The sequence below is a fragment of the Ylistrum balloti genome, unplaced genomic scaffold, assembly GCF_031769215.1.
Source record: "Ylistrum balloti isolate Yb309-2 unplaced genomic scaffold, AGI_CSIRO_Ybal_v1 Utg370228, whole genome shotgun sequence".
NCBI classification, from domain to species: Eukaryota; Metazoa; Mollusca; class Bivalvia; order Pectinida; family Pectinidae; genus Ylistrum; species Ylistrum balloti.
In genome coordinates this window covers 253842-272922 of record NW_026782189.1, presented here as the reverse complement: position 1 = coordinate 272922, position 19081 = coordinate 253842, and the positions used below count along the sequence as shown (strand labels likewise).

The window sequence follows — 19081 nt, the reverse complement described above, 5'->3', positions numbered from 1 at the left end:
CATTTTGAAAATGTTGTTATTATTTTATCAATCCCAAGACTTACGTAAGACAAATCACCTTGTACAAACCAATCCCGATTCTTAATGTTATAAAACAAATTACCTTTAAACACAACGCTAAACTTGAAAGATAAGTTTACAGTTAGAAAAGTTGATTACCTGAAGGACAAAGTGTCAGTTTAGGGTCACCTTAGATCCCAATAAATCATGGCCATATCAAAAATATCCAAGAACAAAAGGACAAAACATGCCTTGTATATCTTTATACAAAGACAGATCAACTTTTTAACCATGGAACAATCTACATATCACAGGTCAATGTCAAAAGCTCAGTTACCAAGGTGTTGCTACCAGATAAATAACAGGTTTAAGAGGTCATGTACAGTTCAGAGGTCATAAGCATAATCCCTGGGATATCATTGATATGAGAAAGGGCAAATATGAGATGTCAAGGATATTACTGCCATGACTGGTCAACTGCAAGATCCAAGGGACATTGCAGCCATGATGCTGTGGCCATAACAGAGGTCAAATACCAGATCACTATGACATAGATGCTGTGGCAGAGGTCAATTGCAATATTCTTTAGACAATGTGGCTATAACAGAGACAAGATCCAAAACCACAAGGATATTCTGATCACGATTGGGATCAACTGCATGATTGTGGTCAAGATGCTCTTTTTTCACATTATTTGAAATTTTATTTATGTGGAAAAAGATAATCAATGTAGCTTGGACCATGCTCATGTAATTTGTTATCGATTTTCAAAAATTAGTCCAGAGGACTTTTAAGTAGTAGAAATGACAATTTGTACGTGCTAGTTACTCTACACTTGATGCAATGTTTACTTGAAATCGAATGAGCATAAGAATAAAAACCCTGATCCTGCGCTGATCATCCCTAAATTTCAGATATATTATCTTAGTTGAATACAGGTTAAAATGAAGGAAAATTAGCAAATTACAGATGTGGACACAATACATGTAGCAATAGCTTGCATTATCTTATCATCACCTGCCTAAAGATAACTGCATTTAAATTGATAACATCCAATCATAAGTATCAAGGAAGCTTTAATTAGATCAATCACTTTCAAGCAAAAATCATCAAGAATCGTTTACTTTCATTGATCAAACTGCATCAAAGCAATGCAGAAAGCTACATCTATACTGATCAGTCCTATCAATTTTATCCAGAAAGCTCTGTACTTGCTGGATTCAAGTACAATCATGTTTTACTGGTGGACCAGTTTCATCGCTGTGGTCTTGTAAAGAACTATTTTATTAAAGGACCCGATTCATTCCTGTGGTCTTGTACAGTAAAAGAACCTGACTGTTTTAGCAATATCCAATTTGTAAAAATGCCAGCACTAGTTTTGTTAGAAAATAGGGTTTCTAAATTTATTACATATAGGCTTCTTTTCTTGTAGCTTCACTAGAAATAGTACTCATTATATTACAAGTTTTTTCATATTTATTTTCATAAAATATGTTGAATTAAATCAATACATGTACAAAATTGATAACAAGGTACAATAATTTGAGTTTAAATCATTAAAAAAAACAAAGATTATTTACATGCACATAATTGTTTTATGAACAATTTTACTTGTAATACCCATAACAAAAGAAAAACAAGAGATCCCAGAAGGACCCACCATTGTTTGCTCTTAATTTGCTCTTTGATAGTATGATCATTTCCCTTCTTTTCTCTTCTCTTCTCTGTTTTTACTCTTAATGATAAATAATTTGAACATTCCTTTGCACAAAAAGCAATGATAATCTTTACCTGCCAAAGCCAAAAAGGTCGCCTGGAAGCCATTTTGTTTCTTCTGATCAGTCCCAAAATATAACAGGTATAAGAAGAGACCAAAGGGAACATATGTACAAAATTTGAGAGAGATCCATTCAGTACTTCTGAAGAAATAGGGATAACAATCTTTACTTGAATCCAAGGTGGCTGCCTGTCAGCCATTTTATTTTTCTGATCAGTACCAAACTCGAACAGTCACAACAAGGAACCAAGAGGAGCATGAAAGTTTAGAGAGATCCATCAAATACTTCTTTAGAGATGGTGATAACAAACTTTCAAAGTCAAAATCTAAGATGGCCACCTGTTGGCCATTTTGTTGTTCTGATCAGTCCCAAAATTTGATGGCCACAACTAGATGCCAAAGGAAACCTACATATAAAATTTGAGAAAGAACTAGCCAGTGCTTCTCAAGAAATAGTGCTAACAAAAATTGTTGTATCTAATGATGAGTAAAAATAACATTTCCTGATATCAGTGGTGCATCTTCCTGTAGTAATTTTCATTATGCTGAAAATAGAATTTGACAGATTTGACTAAAATCCAAAATTTTAAAAAAAGGCAAACAAACAAAAACAAAACATTTACCGTAACACATATTACAAGATGTGAAATTGCACAATATGAATAGAAGAAAATAGGGAAATTGTCCTACTTTGTTTGCTTCTTTGTTTACACTATCTCTTAAGAAGTGCTGGATGGATCTCTCTCAAATTATCTTACTTTATTAAAAGAGGCTGAACTCACCTCAGTCATAATATATATGTACATGCACAGAACAAGACCTGAACTGTACTGTTATTATAGAAGATTTCCTACAGTGTCATCAACGTTCTAGTTACCATCCCATTATATACTATGATACACTGTAAAATATCGCTATCAATTATCAATTTTTAGTGAGTCATGACAAAAAAGAAATGTTATTTTAAACCAGTATCAATACCAGTAGGTTACAATAAAGCTTGTTATTTTATTTTGTCCTTAAGTCTACCATGTACTGAGAGGAATTTAATGATAAATATTTTTATAAGATTTTGAACAAAAATTACAGAGATACATACAAGTTAAATCAAATTTTACTTAATTACAAATCTTCAATATGGATTTTAATTTTGTATGTAACCTCTCAATATTTTGGAATGAAATTACCACTGTAGCAAGAGATTGAAAAAGGACTAAAGGAAACAAATTTTTCAACATATTAAAAATATTGTACCAACTGTGTCACTGTCATCACAATATGTGTTGTTAATATATATACATACAATCATGTGAGGAATATCCTGCTGCTGTAAGTACACAGATGCGATCATACATAACATTGGGTTACTTCCTAATGTAATCCTGATCTAATTTGTTTACAATAAGGAGTTACTTCCCCTTATGTCTTTCTTTAACAAAATTATATATATATATATATATATATGTCTGTTTGTTTGTTTGTTTACCACAGATTGTCACCTGAAGGAGAGGATTTAAATAGGCAATGCCTGGTGTCCAATTCCTTTTGACATTTGTCAATAAAATTTGTTGAAATTGAAATTGAAATGACTAGTCAAATAAGTGTAAGGAGATACATCACAATGTCGGCATTTCAACAAAGACATGCAATAAACGCACCCCGAAAATAATCACTGGTACATAACTTACAAACTGCTTGAACCAGTAATATGTGTTCAAAATGAAAGAAAAAATGTTAACCCTGATAAAATTCCATGAAATGTTTGCCACTAGCACAAACCCATTGCACATAACTTATCCAAGCTATTCAATCTTTTTCAAATAATTGTAAAAAAGCCCTAATCTCTAATATTCACATAACTCTTCCACAAGTCCTCAGGCCAGTCCAAAACTCTGAGTTACATAACTCTTCCACAAGTCCTCAGGCCAGTCCAAATCTCTGAGTCACATAACTCTTCCACAAGTCCTCAGGCCAGTCCAAATCTCTGAGTCACATAACTCTTCCACAAGTCCTCAGGCCAGTCCAAATCTCTGAGTCACATAACTCTTCCACAAGTCCTCAGGCCAGTCCAAATCTCTGAGTCACATAACTCTTCCACAAGTCCTCAGGCCAGTCCAAATCTCTGAGTCACATAACTCTTTCACAAGTCCTCAGGCCAGTCCAAATGTCTGAGTCACATAACTCTTCCACAAGTCCTCAGGCCAGTCCAAATGTCTGAGTCACATAACTCTTCCACAAGTCCTCAGGCCAGTCCAAATGTCTGAGTCACATAACTCTTCCACAAGTCCTCAGGCCAGTCCAAATCTCTGAGTCACATAACTCTTCCACAAGTCCTCAGGCCAGTCCAAATCTCTGAGTCACATAACTCTTTCACAAGTCCTCAGGCCAGTCCAAATCTCTGAGTCACATAACTCTTCCACAAGTCCTCAGGCCAGTCCAAATCTCTGAGTCACATAACTCTTCCACAAGTCCTCAGGCCAGTCCAAATCTCTGAGTCACATAACTCTTCCACAAGTCCTCAGGCCAGTCCAAATCTCTGAGTCACATAACTCTTCCACAAGTCCTCAGGCCAGTCCAAATCTCTGAGTCACATAACTCTTCCACAAGTCCTCAGGCCAGTCCAAATCTCTGAGTCACATAACTCTTCCACAAGTCCTCAGGCCAGTCCAAATCTCTGAGTCACATAACTCTTCCACAAGTCCTCAGGCCAGTCCAAATCTCTGAGTCACATAACTCTTCCACAAGTCCTCAGGCCAGTCCAAATCTCTGAGTCACATAACTCTTCCACAAGTCCTCAGGCCAGTCCAAATCTCTGAGTCACATAACTCTTCCACAAGTCCTCAGGCCAGTCCAAAACTCTGAGTCACATAACTCTTCCACAAGTCCTCAGGCCAGTCCAAATCTCTGAGTCACATAACTCTTCCACAAGTCCTCATGTCAGTCCAAATGTCTAACTCAGTCAAAGAACTACAACTCAACATAATAGTTCCATATCTAGCACATGTGAGCACTCAAGACTTGTCAAACATGGACTAATGGGAAATCTATTAATACACACAAAGTTACATTTTGTCCAGTATCCACCACATTAAGTTTCTTTGTGTTTAGAGTTCCTCATTTGAATGTAAAGTCACTGTAAAAGTGACATTAACTTTACTAAAGATACAAAAACTTGGCCCAACACTTGGCATAACCAGACACTAATATTATGGATCAGCTTTCTTTCAACTACATTGTACAATCTATCTCTTAACAGAGTCAATTAAACGCAGGACTCAACATGTTTTACATGGCACGAAGTATATGTGGTTACTGACCTGGAGCAGATTATAGGTGTGTTATCACAACAGAGGCACTTTGAAGGTGGACCATAATCAGCTATTTCACCAATTTACCTGATTATTCTGTTAAGGTGTAATCATGGTCTAGTATGACATTTCATCATCACCTCATTTTACAATTAGAAGACAGTTGCATACTAAGAGACAAATTAGTTAGGACTGTCAGCAGTAACATCAACTATCCTACGACTGAGCAGTAAGTGTATTTCTAGGAACACATCTAAAACTGATGATATGTTGACAAAAGTGTATAATGTAATTAGTTAGTAGATATTTATCACTATAAGTCTTTGAGAGCTGCTAATTGTCGTTCTATATCTGCCTCTGCATTAGAACTGGATGCCTCTCCAATCTTTCCTCTATGTATCGGGGCATCAGCAAGCTGTTAAAAAAAAAAAATCAATGTTTATGTTTATTTTGTATGTGAAATTTAATTACTGTAATTATATAAACATGTATAAAATGATAAAATTATGAGTTATAAATAATTAAAATCCATTCCTTGAAGCAAATAAAATAGACACTGGGAATAATAACTTTAATCCAATGATCACCCTAAAAGAGTGAGACATTTCCTACAGACTAAAGTCACACAGGATAATTTGTTTTCAAGAAATTTATGAATTCAGAAATCCTGCAAACCAATTTATTTTTAAGAAAACACTAGCAGAGGTAAAGTATCCTGATGTTTACCCATATGATCTTAAAATAGACCTTTACCTTGCCGGACATATCAATGCCAATCTCGTCTAACACCTGAGTTACAATGGCGTCAGATTCCTCCTCATCCCCGGACTCGCCCAGAATGTCATCCAAGGTGTCGTTTACTACAAAAACACATTGGTAATGAGATGCAACAGGATTGTTGTTTTAAATGTTTTAAAGAAAATAGAAGATACTTGTAAGGAGATGTACAAGCCCTGATACAGACTATTAGTGTTCCACTTCTGTCAAACTTCAGAATACAGAATGCAAGAAGAGCCATAATTCTGTATAACAATGAGTGGTTACTATGTACAACAACAGAATTACATGCACAAGTTAGTTTCAAGAGACTTAGTATACAAAATACAATGTATGTCTTTACACAATGTGACATATTGAAAAAGGTCATAAACGTGTATATTGTAAAGTATTGCAGATGACCCACTTTTGGCATCTTGTCAGTTTATATGTGATAAAAAGAATAGGAGACGTTGACCTAATCAATGTGATAACTACAAAGATATTAGGTATTAATTTTACATGTAATAGAAACAGATTGTTATAGAGGTCCTCAGTAAACTTACTCATCTCCTCTGACATCTCCATTTTCATTGACTCCTTTGTGAAATCTTGCATGGTTTTGGCTGTTTTTACTGGATCCATCACCTTATTCATCTGTTGCATTGTCTATAATATCCAAATATTTTGGTCAATGGTTACAAGGTAATCAAACAATTTCACTTCAACTTTCCAAGAAATATACAAATTTTTGTATGTGAAACATTTTTCTGAGTTTGAACTTAATTTTATTAGCATATTGGATACCTGAGAAAAACACTTAGTATTAATCAATGCCATTAGCTTAAGATTATACACTTACATATTGATTTATACAATATGACATATATAAATGTTTGTATCAGATATCAAGTTTTGCTGTAGTGCAATATAACAACAGAAGCAGCTAGCATACATCAGTGTCCTGAGATTGCAGTATGAAGTTTGATTATGTGAAGAATGATCAAAAGATTAAGAGTCGCCATCATGAAAAAATGTTATTACCTTTGTTGTTGTAGCCATGGCAGCACCCATCTTCATATTTGAATGCATCACCTGAAAGAAAGAAAATAATGGTTTGTAACAACTGTTGAACTTGTTTTCTACACAAAACAATGAAGTAATTTTTAATTCAAATCAGAAACTGACTTAGTTCGTCAGATGTTCATTGTTGATGTCACATTTAAATCATATCATATATTCTATAGTCAGAATAACTAGAGTAGTCAGTGACTAAATTATCCTTGGCTTATATCATACTGCTGGTTTTGATGTTATACATTTCAGGTGTTAAATTATGCATTTTTTTTTTTTTTTTTTGGTTATTTTTCAGACTTTTAGCTTTCCATTTTACTATCTGTGATTAAATATATAATCATAACATTCAAGCGGTCTCTTGTTTTAATCCACGCTATATTAGTGTATATTCTGGTTAATCTTACTCTTTGCCACATTGGCATATATGTACATTGGACACTTAGATATTTAGTGTTTATAATCATACTTTATATGCGACATGAGATCTTATGTATGCATGACTTTTAATACTTGATTTATTATAATGAATACTCATGTCTCTTTCATAATTCGGAAATTCTGTGATATCAATGTTATATTCTGTGATATCATTCAAACATTTTGTTATGTTCTATGTTTTAACTATGCTGTAAATACTGTATATTTTATATTTTCGACCACATGTGAGAAGAGTCTTTGACTCAATGTGTAATCTAATGAAAATAAAGTCTATCATTATTATTATTATTATCATTATTAATTTCTAAGACATTCAAACAATGAAGGTCATATTTTCAAGTTGTTTTTTTTTTCATTCACATAAATAAAATTTGTATCAAAAAACATACCTTTTGTTGTGTACCTATTGAATGTATTTTAGAGCCAACTGAATAACTCTTCGTCCGCTGTTTCCTCATATTTACTAGCTGTTTGGCAAGAACAGTGGCTGCCTGCTTATTACCTTGTTTAGCTGCTTTTTTTATTTCTAGTTCCTGTTTCAACATCACATGAAAAAGAAATCAAACAAATGACTTGCTTTTTTCATTACATGTACATTTCCTATGATGAATTTTAAGCTGAAATCATTTTTTTTTCTATTATAATCAATGGCAAGAAATTTTGAACTGACCATGATCAATCATTACATAATGAACTTTAGAGATAAAAAAGGTAAACCATGCTGATGTATATATCAACAACTAAAGAAAAAAAAACAGAAAAAAAAATCTTCAACATGACAAAGGAACATATACACACCAGCTTTTTTTCTTCTCGTTCTAGTTTATCTCTGTCTCTTCCCAAGTCTCTCTCTGTTTTACGAAGTTCTCTGTCATTTTTCCTAATTTGTTCTGTTAACAAACAAAAAATAACTTACTTGAAAACACTGTTGATATATATTTTGTACGTAAATTAGTTTAGTACTGAGTAACTTTCGTTTTCTCGTTGTACCATCGATGGAAAAGCAAGGTATCATTGGGTGTAGAACGAAACAAATGGGACAACCCAATTAGGTCTGATCTGAAGCCACCTGTGACTTGGACTCTTCCAATTAACCTCTCGCGACAGTCGAGTGTTTGTAAAATGCCGATGTCTGCACAGTATTTTTTCACCTGGCTCCACCCACAATCGATCTAGACTTGGCTCTGCCAATCAGAGAGCTTGTTGCATAAATTTAAGGAATTCGATTGGTGAAGTACTTCAGTACAATACTATCAATACTTTGTTCAGTACTACAGTACTTGAAACGTTCACACCTTCCCTTCATCGGTAGTAAGGGTGGCAAAATAGTTTCTGAATTCATGGAAAAAAAGGTAAAGACAGTGTCTACATAAAGTCAGAAATGAAAATATGGTCCATAAATTCTTTCACACAAATATTTAGGATTATCTGAAAGTAAATTCAGTGCCATAAACATGAATGATGACTGCAGCCTATTTAGTAATATAGAATATGGTTCATTGTGCAAACGTAATATGTTAAGCTGTATGCCTGCACTACCTGTAGATGTTGTTTTATCAGGTATGAAACAACTTATCATGTGGGTTTTACTCAAATGTATAAATACTCCTGATTACTGACAATATAGTTATATTGCATGGATAGCAGTCCTAAGGAGATGCTACAGGTGATGTAAAAAGGTTTTTTCAAAATATTACATGTAGGGCTGTACTAACATGTAACTCAGCAAAGTACAGTATTAGAACGAGAGACAACAAAACTTGATAGTGAGAGCTAGGAAAAGGTAGGTGAGCACTGGTTGTCAGCATACAGTGTTGAATATCAGGTATTATGGCTGTTACAAAGTGCCAGAGAGCACCAAGACCAGAACTCCAACGATGCTTAAGGTTTACATGGCGAGAAACTTTTGCTATGCACAGGTACTCTGTTGCAGACTGCACAATAACATCAGCTTAGAAAAAGCCCATTTAGTCAGGTATACCTACATCAGTTCTTCAAGTGCTTTATAATCAATTCCTGTTTGTCTACTAAATCTAAATCTACATAATATTGACCTCCTTCATGAAAATGAAGATGATGTCAGTGAGTGCTTTGCTTATGTTAAGAAGAGAAGGAAAGACATTTATGAAATAGTTTAGTGACAAGAGCAGATTGCAGACTTTAAGGCTGAAGTTGAGGAAATCAATGCAATTTATACTAAACGGTTATGAGTTACAGTCAATGGCTGTCCCTGTAAAGAAGGAAAATTTGTGTGCCTGTTTTATACATGGCAGTTTGATATATATTCTGGTGTGTATGTCCTGTTAAGTGGCATGGAATAGGAGGTCTATTTAATGTTGACTTTCTTGGAAGGTTAATTTGTGTAACAATGTCAGCCAAATATCCTTTCTTCTAAGTTCATGGAAGAACCAGCTTAGGTGTTTTATCATGTCAAAAACACTGTAGGTGTTTCTATGCTTTTAGCTTGTTGGTGACAAAGCTGGTTGCCCTTCTTTGAATCATTTATATTTTGTGTATGTCTGACTTCATGGAAGGATCCATAACAGAGCAGGCATTTTCTAGAGATGGTCTTATTAGGGTTTGTGTGCCCAGTCCTTGACTGAAGAACAGATCTCCAGGTTTCTTAAACCTCAAGTGGGAAATAGAGCCAGTGTGAAGAGATCGCTTGAAATTTCTGGTGGTAGATGTCTTAGAATCTTAGGTTTGAGCTCCTCATGACTAGCAGGTTTACTGAGGTTCATATTGTTAAGGAGTTTGAGAACAACTTCAGGTGTTACGAAGAATCAAGATGTTATGGATAACCGGAAACTGGGGTGTGGATGGAATTTTACATTTTTCTAAAAGAGATCATCAACAGTAAATCTGGTATGAATTCTTTGAAATCTTAAGTCCTTTATCGAGTTCTTAATTTTTAAAAAAGTAGAATTAATACATCAAATGTATACTGGGACATGGTAAAATAGTGAAAACTGATCGTGACATGATAGAATTAGATACATACAACTACTTTTGCCCAATGAAAAATTCAATACCATAGCATTTAAACCCGATTTCAACAAGTTTTCTAAACATAGATCTTAATGCATTAATAAACAGCGACAATACTTTTATCAGTCAAAATAACAATTGGCCGATTGTTGATCTAGGATGTAAACAAACAGCTAGGCATATATCGATACTTACGTTCAACAGTTGGTTTCTTCGAGAAGAACGACATTGTAATGATATTATTGGAAGACCCACTTCTCTCTTAAGCTAACCTCCAAACACTATGTTATTTCAGATCTGACTCAGTATTTAAAGAATATATTCGTTTGATTTTCATGTGATCATGACACAATCCGGAAATATAGAAATTTAATTCATGCGCAATGGCATTATAACAAACTAAACACAAAGCAAATATCGGTATCAAAAATTCCGGATGCAATAATATAAAATCAAAGAATCGGTTTTAGAAGTTCCTAAAGTTCTGTGATTTTAACACGTGATTTGATAACATTGAAATAATTTGCTACCGGCTATCATATTTTAGCAAACATAATGAAGTTTACTTAAAAGTCATAAGGACTTATCAGAGACGTATATATGTGTTATATATCTCTGGTCTAATGAGTATTGCTTTAAACAGTGGATCAGCCCAATTCCTCATTGTGGGTCAGTTTTATTTCTTTCTTTTAACAAAAAAATTGTACTTTTATAAAATGTTAAATAACGATTAATTTCACACAAAGCACTTTAACCCATATAAAATGGTTAATAGATTTATTTGTAATAATCTAATCTTAAACTCTGTGTAGAAGTGTTTCATTGAAATGAGGTGTAAAACCCATTAAATAAATAATCAATTAAAAAAAAAAAAAAAAAATCAGACATATATATACATGTAGATACACTTACAGACTCAACTTATCTGATGACATTGCAACAGCATGGCTTCAACAATTTCAGAACATCATATTTGAGTTAGCCCGTTCATATGTAATATCGACTGCATTCCAGAGTAACTCAACATTCCTATTATATTTCTTGTTGCAAAATGACTTACCATGTTTGCAGATATTGCAATTTCTTTTAATATTTTCATTGTGAAATTATACTCTTGATGTTATTCACTACCAGATTATACTCTAAAACCTTCCTTGATACTCGTTAGTATATACTCGTTAGTATATACTCGTTGGTTCTGTTGTTGTTTACCATGTTCTCATTTGGGATCATGAATTATTTACCGGTACTTGAATTGGACAGGATTTACATGGTGGATGTCATTAAAGAAGCAGGGGATGCTTACTCTTCTGGAAATCCTGTTTTTTTTTCTCCTTGTACTTTCTCCGAAGGCTCCATGGACTAAAATGATACATCATTAACACACTTTCCAACTTCTGTAAATTTTATTACAAAACCAGCCATTCCCACTAGAGACATATATAGCACATTTAAATCATATGTCTCCACACATATTTAATATTTTAAATATAAAAACAAAACAAAACATTTCTGAATACAAGCATTCATGGAATTACAATTTCCAGTAATTTATTCACAATTTTCCACATCATAAAAAAACTTCAATCTTGTATATAATAACATTCATGAACTGCATAAACAATATACTTTTCATGGATCCATCAACTCATGTTGACATCGTGATATTGATGACCTTAACAATCAGGTCCAGTCTTTCCTAAGTGATAGCAGTCCTATTAAAATCATTAATGAACAGAAAATAAAGGTGTTGTTAATTAAGATCTGTATTTTCATCAGATTGATGGGATAGTATTGTCAGTTGATTTGGGTTATAGGTGTAATATCAATATTCCTGTATATCTGTTTATGTACAACTAACAACTATCCAAATATATGCAGTCTGAAATGTAATTTAAACCAAAACAAGATAAATTGACTTAAAGATTGGGTGTCAAGCTCCAATGTTTTCATTTCTCATATAACATAATGTGTTATGTGTGTGTTCATGACTGCCTCCATCATCCGAGCCCAGGTCTGATATTCTGTAACAAAATCTCATTTGAGGTGAATATTACAGAATATCAACAACCTTGCAAACATACAGGTTTAAAATGTCTTAATACCATACATACTATGTCAAAAAGTTAGAAAAAAATACATAACCAAAGTATACATCTGTTTTCCAAATTCTTATATTTTGATGAATTTCCTCCCTTGTAGGTAACATGTTTTAAACAATTGGTTATGCAATTTAAATTCACTTATCAAATTAATTACAATTTCATGTATAGGTACTAGACAAATCTGACAAGATTAAAAATCCAGCAAACGATAGCACACAACATAACACTTGTACTGTGTACCAATAACCACCAGCAACCAGGTATAATATATAGCATCTATTACACATATACACACAAATATCTGAGCTCTAGGTGTGTTCTAAAAAATGTTATGGCAACGTACATGTCATAATCAAATCAGCTCCAAATGTTTCTATATCTTTACTTAGTTGATTCCTGCATTCATTAAACTGTTTGTGTATAGAAACTAGGCAAGGAAGTATCATGATACTTGTTTTTATTTAAATGTCTACTTTTTGGAATGTTTGAAAAATATGCCACAATTTTTAAAAATCATAAAAACATTTAAGTACACTAAAACTTGCTGTAAATAGAATTGGCATATCAAGTGAAATATTCAAATGTATATCATTTCTGACAATTTCTAACCCTATTACAGAGTTCCAATCAATAAATAAAATACCTTTACATTCATATATTTTTATTGCTCAATATTTTTCACATTTATCAAGAGATAAAGTCATATTTGATTCACAGAAAAAATAAGACCTTTACATGCACACTTGGCCATGTTTTAAGCACCTACAACGATAACCTATCAGTGTTTTCAAGATTTTCATATCATAGTCAAAATATGGGGAAGCCTTGACAAGATATGAGGTATGATCTTCCCCTGTTAAATACACAGTAAATAGAGACAAGCTCCCAAGAAATCCAGATCAGAGACTAGCGTGGACACATGGCATGCCGTCCCCCGTCAATGGGTATCTGAGCACCAGTGATGAAGGAGGAACTGTCTGATGCAAGAAAGGCAATCGTCCTAGCAACTTCCTGTACATCCCCAACACGGCCTAAAGCATGTGTCGTCTTGCAATGCTCAAGAAACTGTCAGAAGATAATGTTTGAAAACTAAATCTATTTCAAATAAAACATCAGTTTACTCGAACATGCAACAATGTTACCTTTACTTCAAAATTCACTTGTGTAAGACATTTCGTGATTAAAAAATGAACTTTATAGTTACCCTTAACATACCTCTTATAGCATTCAGTACTCAGGCCTATGAAACCAGCCTGGATAAATTAATCAGCTACCTGTAGAACATGACTAGGATAGGCCTATTAAAGCACCCTTAATCAATTAATCAGCTATTAATTATAGCGGATGACTATGCCAGGCCTATGATAACACACTCAATCAGCTATTGAATTATAATACATGACTATGGCCCTACCTTCTGGTATTCCTCTTCTGTCTTGCCTCCTCGTTTGTGGATTTCTGTAATAATTACTCCCGGGCTACAAATAAGAACATAGGCTCATGAACAGACATGTACTGTGTAACTGTCAACGTTTCATTTTGATCAAATTAACAATGAAACAAAACGTTTTTGTCTACAGATCTTTACAAAAATTAATCTATGTGAAAAGAAACTATTGTTTAAGACAAATGTAATGCATATATACAATTTAAAACTTACTTTACACTGTTTACACGGACTCCTTTTGAAGCAAGTTCTGTTAAAAAAAAAGATGAAAAAGCAAAATACAAAGTGGAATAAAACATCTTAGGCTGAATCACATTGATATATTTCACACTTATAGCATCGTAAATAAGAGAGTATTATGTAACATGTACTTCTTCATACCAGTAATGAAAGAGATGTAAATCTTTGATATTCTAAGATAACATACATATAAGTATTACTACAGCACTTTTATAAGCAGCCATTTGGGTAAAATATTTCATTTTGAAAGGAAACAGTTCAAAATAAATATCATTCTTATTCTCCCCAATAAATTATGATGTGAATGTAACAAAAAACAAGAGATCTGGTAAGGATCTTGTGCCCTATCATTGTTTGATCTTCATTTGTTCTTGAAAAGTTTGATTTTTTCTCTTTTTTTCCCTTATGTTTGTTCTAAATTACATGAAATTTGAAAATTTCTCTTAATAGCGGTAACAATAATTAAATGTCAAATAAAAAAATAAAAAATCGCCACCTGTGCGAAATTTTCGTTTTGGCTAGTCCCTAACCCAAAACGGCACAACTATGATGAACTAGGGGAAACCTTCACATAAAATCTGAGAAAGATCCATCCAGTGTTTTTCAAGAAAAGATCATACAGAAAAACTTTCCTTGTCAAAATCCAGTATGGCTACCTGTCAATCATTCTGTAATTCTTGTGCAATCCCTATAATCCAAGGGCACAACTGGGCACCATGAGGAACCTACACTTGAAATTTGATAAAGATTCACAAAGTCCTTCTCAAGAAATGGCAATAAAAAACATTCAGTCAACATCTAAGATGACAGTCTGTCAGCTATTTTGTTTTTCCTTTTTATCAGTCCTAAAATCAGTAGGGCATAACTTAAGGGATAAATAGGATTATCAAAATTAAAGAAGGCCACCTGTCAGCCATTTTGTTTTTCTGATCAGTCCCTTAATGAAAAAGATTAGCTAGAAAATATGAGGAACTTACATATGAAATATGAGAAAGATTTATCAAGTACTCCTAAAGAAATAGCCATAACAAGAATTGTTTCAGGACAGACGAACTGGCCACAAATGAAGTGCAATTGAACACAAAATAAGACTTACCCAGAGCTGTACAGCGAGTAAATTGGTCAATAGCACTTTTCGACATGCAGTAGGCAAGTACATTCGGAAACTGAAATTCAAGTAATTATGTTTAATTATTGTGTGTGACCATCATTAGTTTCTCATTTAATGGTTGTCCTGACAAGATGCTACAGATTGATAAAATGACCATAATACTTGTATAATCCAACTTTCCAATTAATTATTCTTGGCCCCAATTGGCTGTCAAGCTTATCACTATACCATCAGGGTACCAACAGGGTGAAATGAAGGGCAGTATCTCTGGGAGATCAGAGTGCTGGTGTCAACATAAACATCTTATGACCTTAAATTGTATGAACACTCATTGAACGGCCTTATGCATGGTACAGACACTGTTATCATTCGATATCACCTACTTAAAAGTGTGAATATTTTGTCATGAACTATTTTAAGGGGAAGTCCCTATGTGACATTACATATGGCATAAATTATGTTGTCATATGACTCTACATATTGCAGCTGTTAAACGGATACCATTATCATATTTACTGTTTGTAGAGTTTGACTAGAACTCTAGTTAAATTGTAGATCCTGTACAAACATTAATAACCAATATATCATTGGATACATACCGACCTCATACCATTGACACTGGACACATTCACAATGGTACCTTTGGTTTTGGTCAGATATGGCACAGCCAGCATCGTCAGCTGGTAGGGAGCTCTGAAATACAGGACATATAAAAGGTTAAGATATGTCCACATTTACATCTCTTGTTTCAGCTTGATTTCCCTCCTTTACTGATGGTGACCAAAAGATTACTAAAGTTAGACTTTTTCAAATTAAACTTCATCCTCCCTTTTCGCCCAATGCCTTATGAATCTGGTTACTATCAAATTAAAATTTATCCACCCGTTTTGCTTGATGTCTTGTGAATATGGTTACTATCAAATTAAAATTTATCCACCCTTTTCTCCCAATGTCTAATGAATCTGGTTACTATCAAATTAAACTTTATCCACCTTTTTTGCCCGATACTTATGAATCTGGTTACTCTCAAATTAAGAGTTATCCTCCCATTTTACCTGTCTTGTAAATCTGGTTACTATCAAGGAGAAAATTTCACCCTTACCAATCACTCATAAAATCTATATTCCCCTAAAGTAATTTTCCCTTCAATATAATTATTATATATCACATACATTTGCTTTCAGGCAATACCAATTCTCAACCTTAATGGAGGCGAAAATTGGCAAAATTTAAACAGTAATGAAAATTTCCCCGATTCATAATATGAAGATTTTTAATTGTATATAATTCAGTACCTACATCTTATTAAGAGATAAATATGAAGATCTTGATTAGAACATGTTGAAATGGACAATGCTGAGATTTGATCTGGTATGAAACCAACTGCACGAGTCAGAAAGTTTTCATTACATACACATATTTCTAAGAACAACCTGTGATGACATTCAGGACACAAACTCTAGATCATTCAAAATCAACAATTTTACAAGAATGTATCTCAATTCAACTCTGCGTGTTACATTAGGCAGTCATAGATTAATCAATACCTGACATTAATGTTCATTACAGCATCAAAATCTGCCAATGATGTGTTGTCAATGCCGCCTACTTTAAGGATTCCAGCATTATTAACCTGAAACAATATTTTGGAAACTTCAGTAATAATCAAATATAAGGCTCCACTAAGTCATTGTTCATCATCCTATTTTACCTTGGAAATTCTCTATGAGGTTTTCACAAATGGATCTTATATATATACATATGTACTTACTGCTTACTAGCAAACTTTTAAGGGGAGATTAAGCCTGTTTTGAACAGGTATACCTCACAACAATATTCCCACCGTATATCAAACATCTCTCACTAATGGATGAATTAGATCTTTAAAATCATGAACAGCTTTAAAAGGTTAACAGATATATTGAATCTGAAAGTGGGGCCAAATATGACTTTTTTTTTTCTAAAAATAAGGAAAGGAGACAAGAATCTCAGACCAACACAAGTTCATCATCGGAAGCCTACAGAGCTGCTAACTACAACAATGGTTGGATGCGCTAATGAAAATTGTAGCTAGGTTACAGAAACATGAATACCTTGAAACACATATATTTGATTTGCTAAAATATGATATCTTTGACACTGCAGTGAACATCATCTATCAACATTAGTGACAACAATTACAACAGTACCTACCTTAAACTTCAAAAGTGGTCAATGGTCAACTACAGTATTCAGTAGCCTTTTATTGATGCAGTATATTTTTTACAATGATAAGATGACCAAGAGATTATCAGATAGGTCATAACTCAGATAGGTTCCACTTTTAACCTTGACTTGTTTGAAATAGCAAATTCAAAATCATTAAAGCCATTTCAATGCAGTGGACCAGAATCATTATAATTTACACAAAGAAACATAGATATCAATTATTCTGGACTTGTACTTAAGCACTATAGTACACTAGATGTAAAAAGATGAAATAAATTGAAACAAACACAAGTAGGAATTTAACATGCATACCAAAATGTCTAGTTGTCCAAAATGTTTGATGGTCTCATTAAAAATGCGAGTAACATCCTCTTCTTTCAACATGTCGGCTACAATCAGGAGAGGCTGTGGAAGAGGGAGAATTAAAATATAATCACATACTCTAACAAAATATATACAAAGAGTAGCCCAGAGGAGATATGACCATTTCATTCTCTACAAGTACACAATAGAGACTGCGGAAAGGAGAGGAGAATAACCTAATTCTCTAAAAGTGTTTTTTAGGATAAAAATTCTGCTTTGTGTTTCATTTAAAAAATTCTTTGACAATATCCTATTGCTAGTATGCTATAAAAGTTGAGGAACTGTAACAATATTAATCCCCGCTTAAAAAATCTTTCGTTTAAAAAAATCATACCACCTGTTTGCTACCCTTCTGAACACACTGGGCTGCAGTTGTTTGGAGATTTTCTTCATTACGTCCAGTCAGGGCTAGCTGTGCTCCTAGTTCTGCAAACAGTACAGCAGTCCCTGCTCCTATTCCCGCACTGGCACCTGTAAAATCCCATCGACATGCCTTTGTTACGTACCTCGGTAACAGTTTTTTTCAAGTAATCTGAACAAAACTTTACACTGTTTCAACCAGACATTCAACAATTGAAGGCAGCTTTATTGAGTAACAGAAGCTAAATTGCACAGCATACAAATCCTGAACTTGTCACTATATTGGGAAACTGATCGACTTGTGGCCGCAACAACAACGGACGGACTGGTCTTGAGCCGGTACGTGCAGACGGTCGACAGAGACTCGATTCGTTATTTACACCTTTACATGAATATGTGTTAGCAGAGACATATATATACGTCTCTGGTATTAGTTATCGTTGCTAGCCCATGGGATCGGAACGAATTACGACTGGAAGCCCAACGGTGATGACATGAGCTCATCGATATTTGTACGTCATGTTTTTACCTTGTCAAAACAGTTACCTGTAATTAATGCCACCTTTCCGTCCAGACGATGTACAGTTCCACTCGTGGCCATTGCGACTTAACTGTTTACAACTTGGGATGTACAACTTGAGGTCAGGTAAAACGAAAGGGATGACGTCATCATATTTTGTGTATTCTATCTTGAGATCCAAACGGCTTCGACGCTCAGTGAAGACAGAAATAATATTAATGATAATCATAATAATATGCGGCCTTATTTCCCCCTGAAAATGGTTTCCATCAAAAATCAACGAATTGACAATTGAGCTTATAAGAAAAAAAAATCGAGAAAATACCAACTTGTTACCATAACCATAATCTAAACTAGGTCATAATGTGAACAAAAATGATTAA

At 33.9% G+C, this 19081-nt stretch overlaps 2 protein-coding genes across 2 annotated transcripts; both read right to left on the bottom strand.

The window, feature by feature from the left end:
• Positions 1-1063: 1063 nt before the first annotated feature.
• LOC132551956 (charged multivesicular body protein 2b-like) lies at positions 1064-10689 on the bottom strand. Its single transcript, XM_060216099.1, has 7 exons — positions 10540-10689; positions 8155-8246; positions 7746-7889; positions 6886-6936; positions 6408-6510; positions 5839-5945; positions 1064-5500 (listed from the first exon to the last, which is right to left on the bottom strand). Exons 1-7 carry the CDS (start codon positions 10571-10573, stop codon positions 5399-5401), a joined length of 633 nt encoding a protein of 210 aa, XP_060072082.1. The 5' UTR covers positions 10574-10689; the 3' UTR covers positions 1064-5398.
• A 1042-nt stretch (positions 10690-11731) lies between these two features.
• Positions 11732-18818, bottom strand: LOC132551962 (3-oxoacyl-[acyl-carrier-protein] reductase FabG-like). The gene is made up of 9 exons (XM_060216107.1): positions 18725-18818; positions 18156-18289; positions 17768-17860; positions 16795-16880; positions 15847-15940; positions 15233-15302; positions 14110-14146; positions 13864-13927; positions 11732-13514 (listed from the first exon to the last, which is right to left on the bottom strand). The coding sequence occupies exons 1-9, from the start codon at positions 18777-18779 to the stop codon at positions 13356-13358; spliced, it is 792 nt and encodes a 263-aa protein (XP_060072090.1). The 5' UTR covers positions 18780-18818; the 3' UTR covers positions 11732-13355.
• Between the last annotated feature and the right edge of the window lie 263 nt (positions 18819-19081).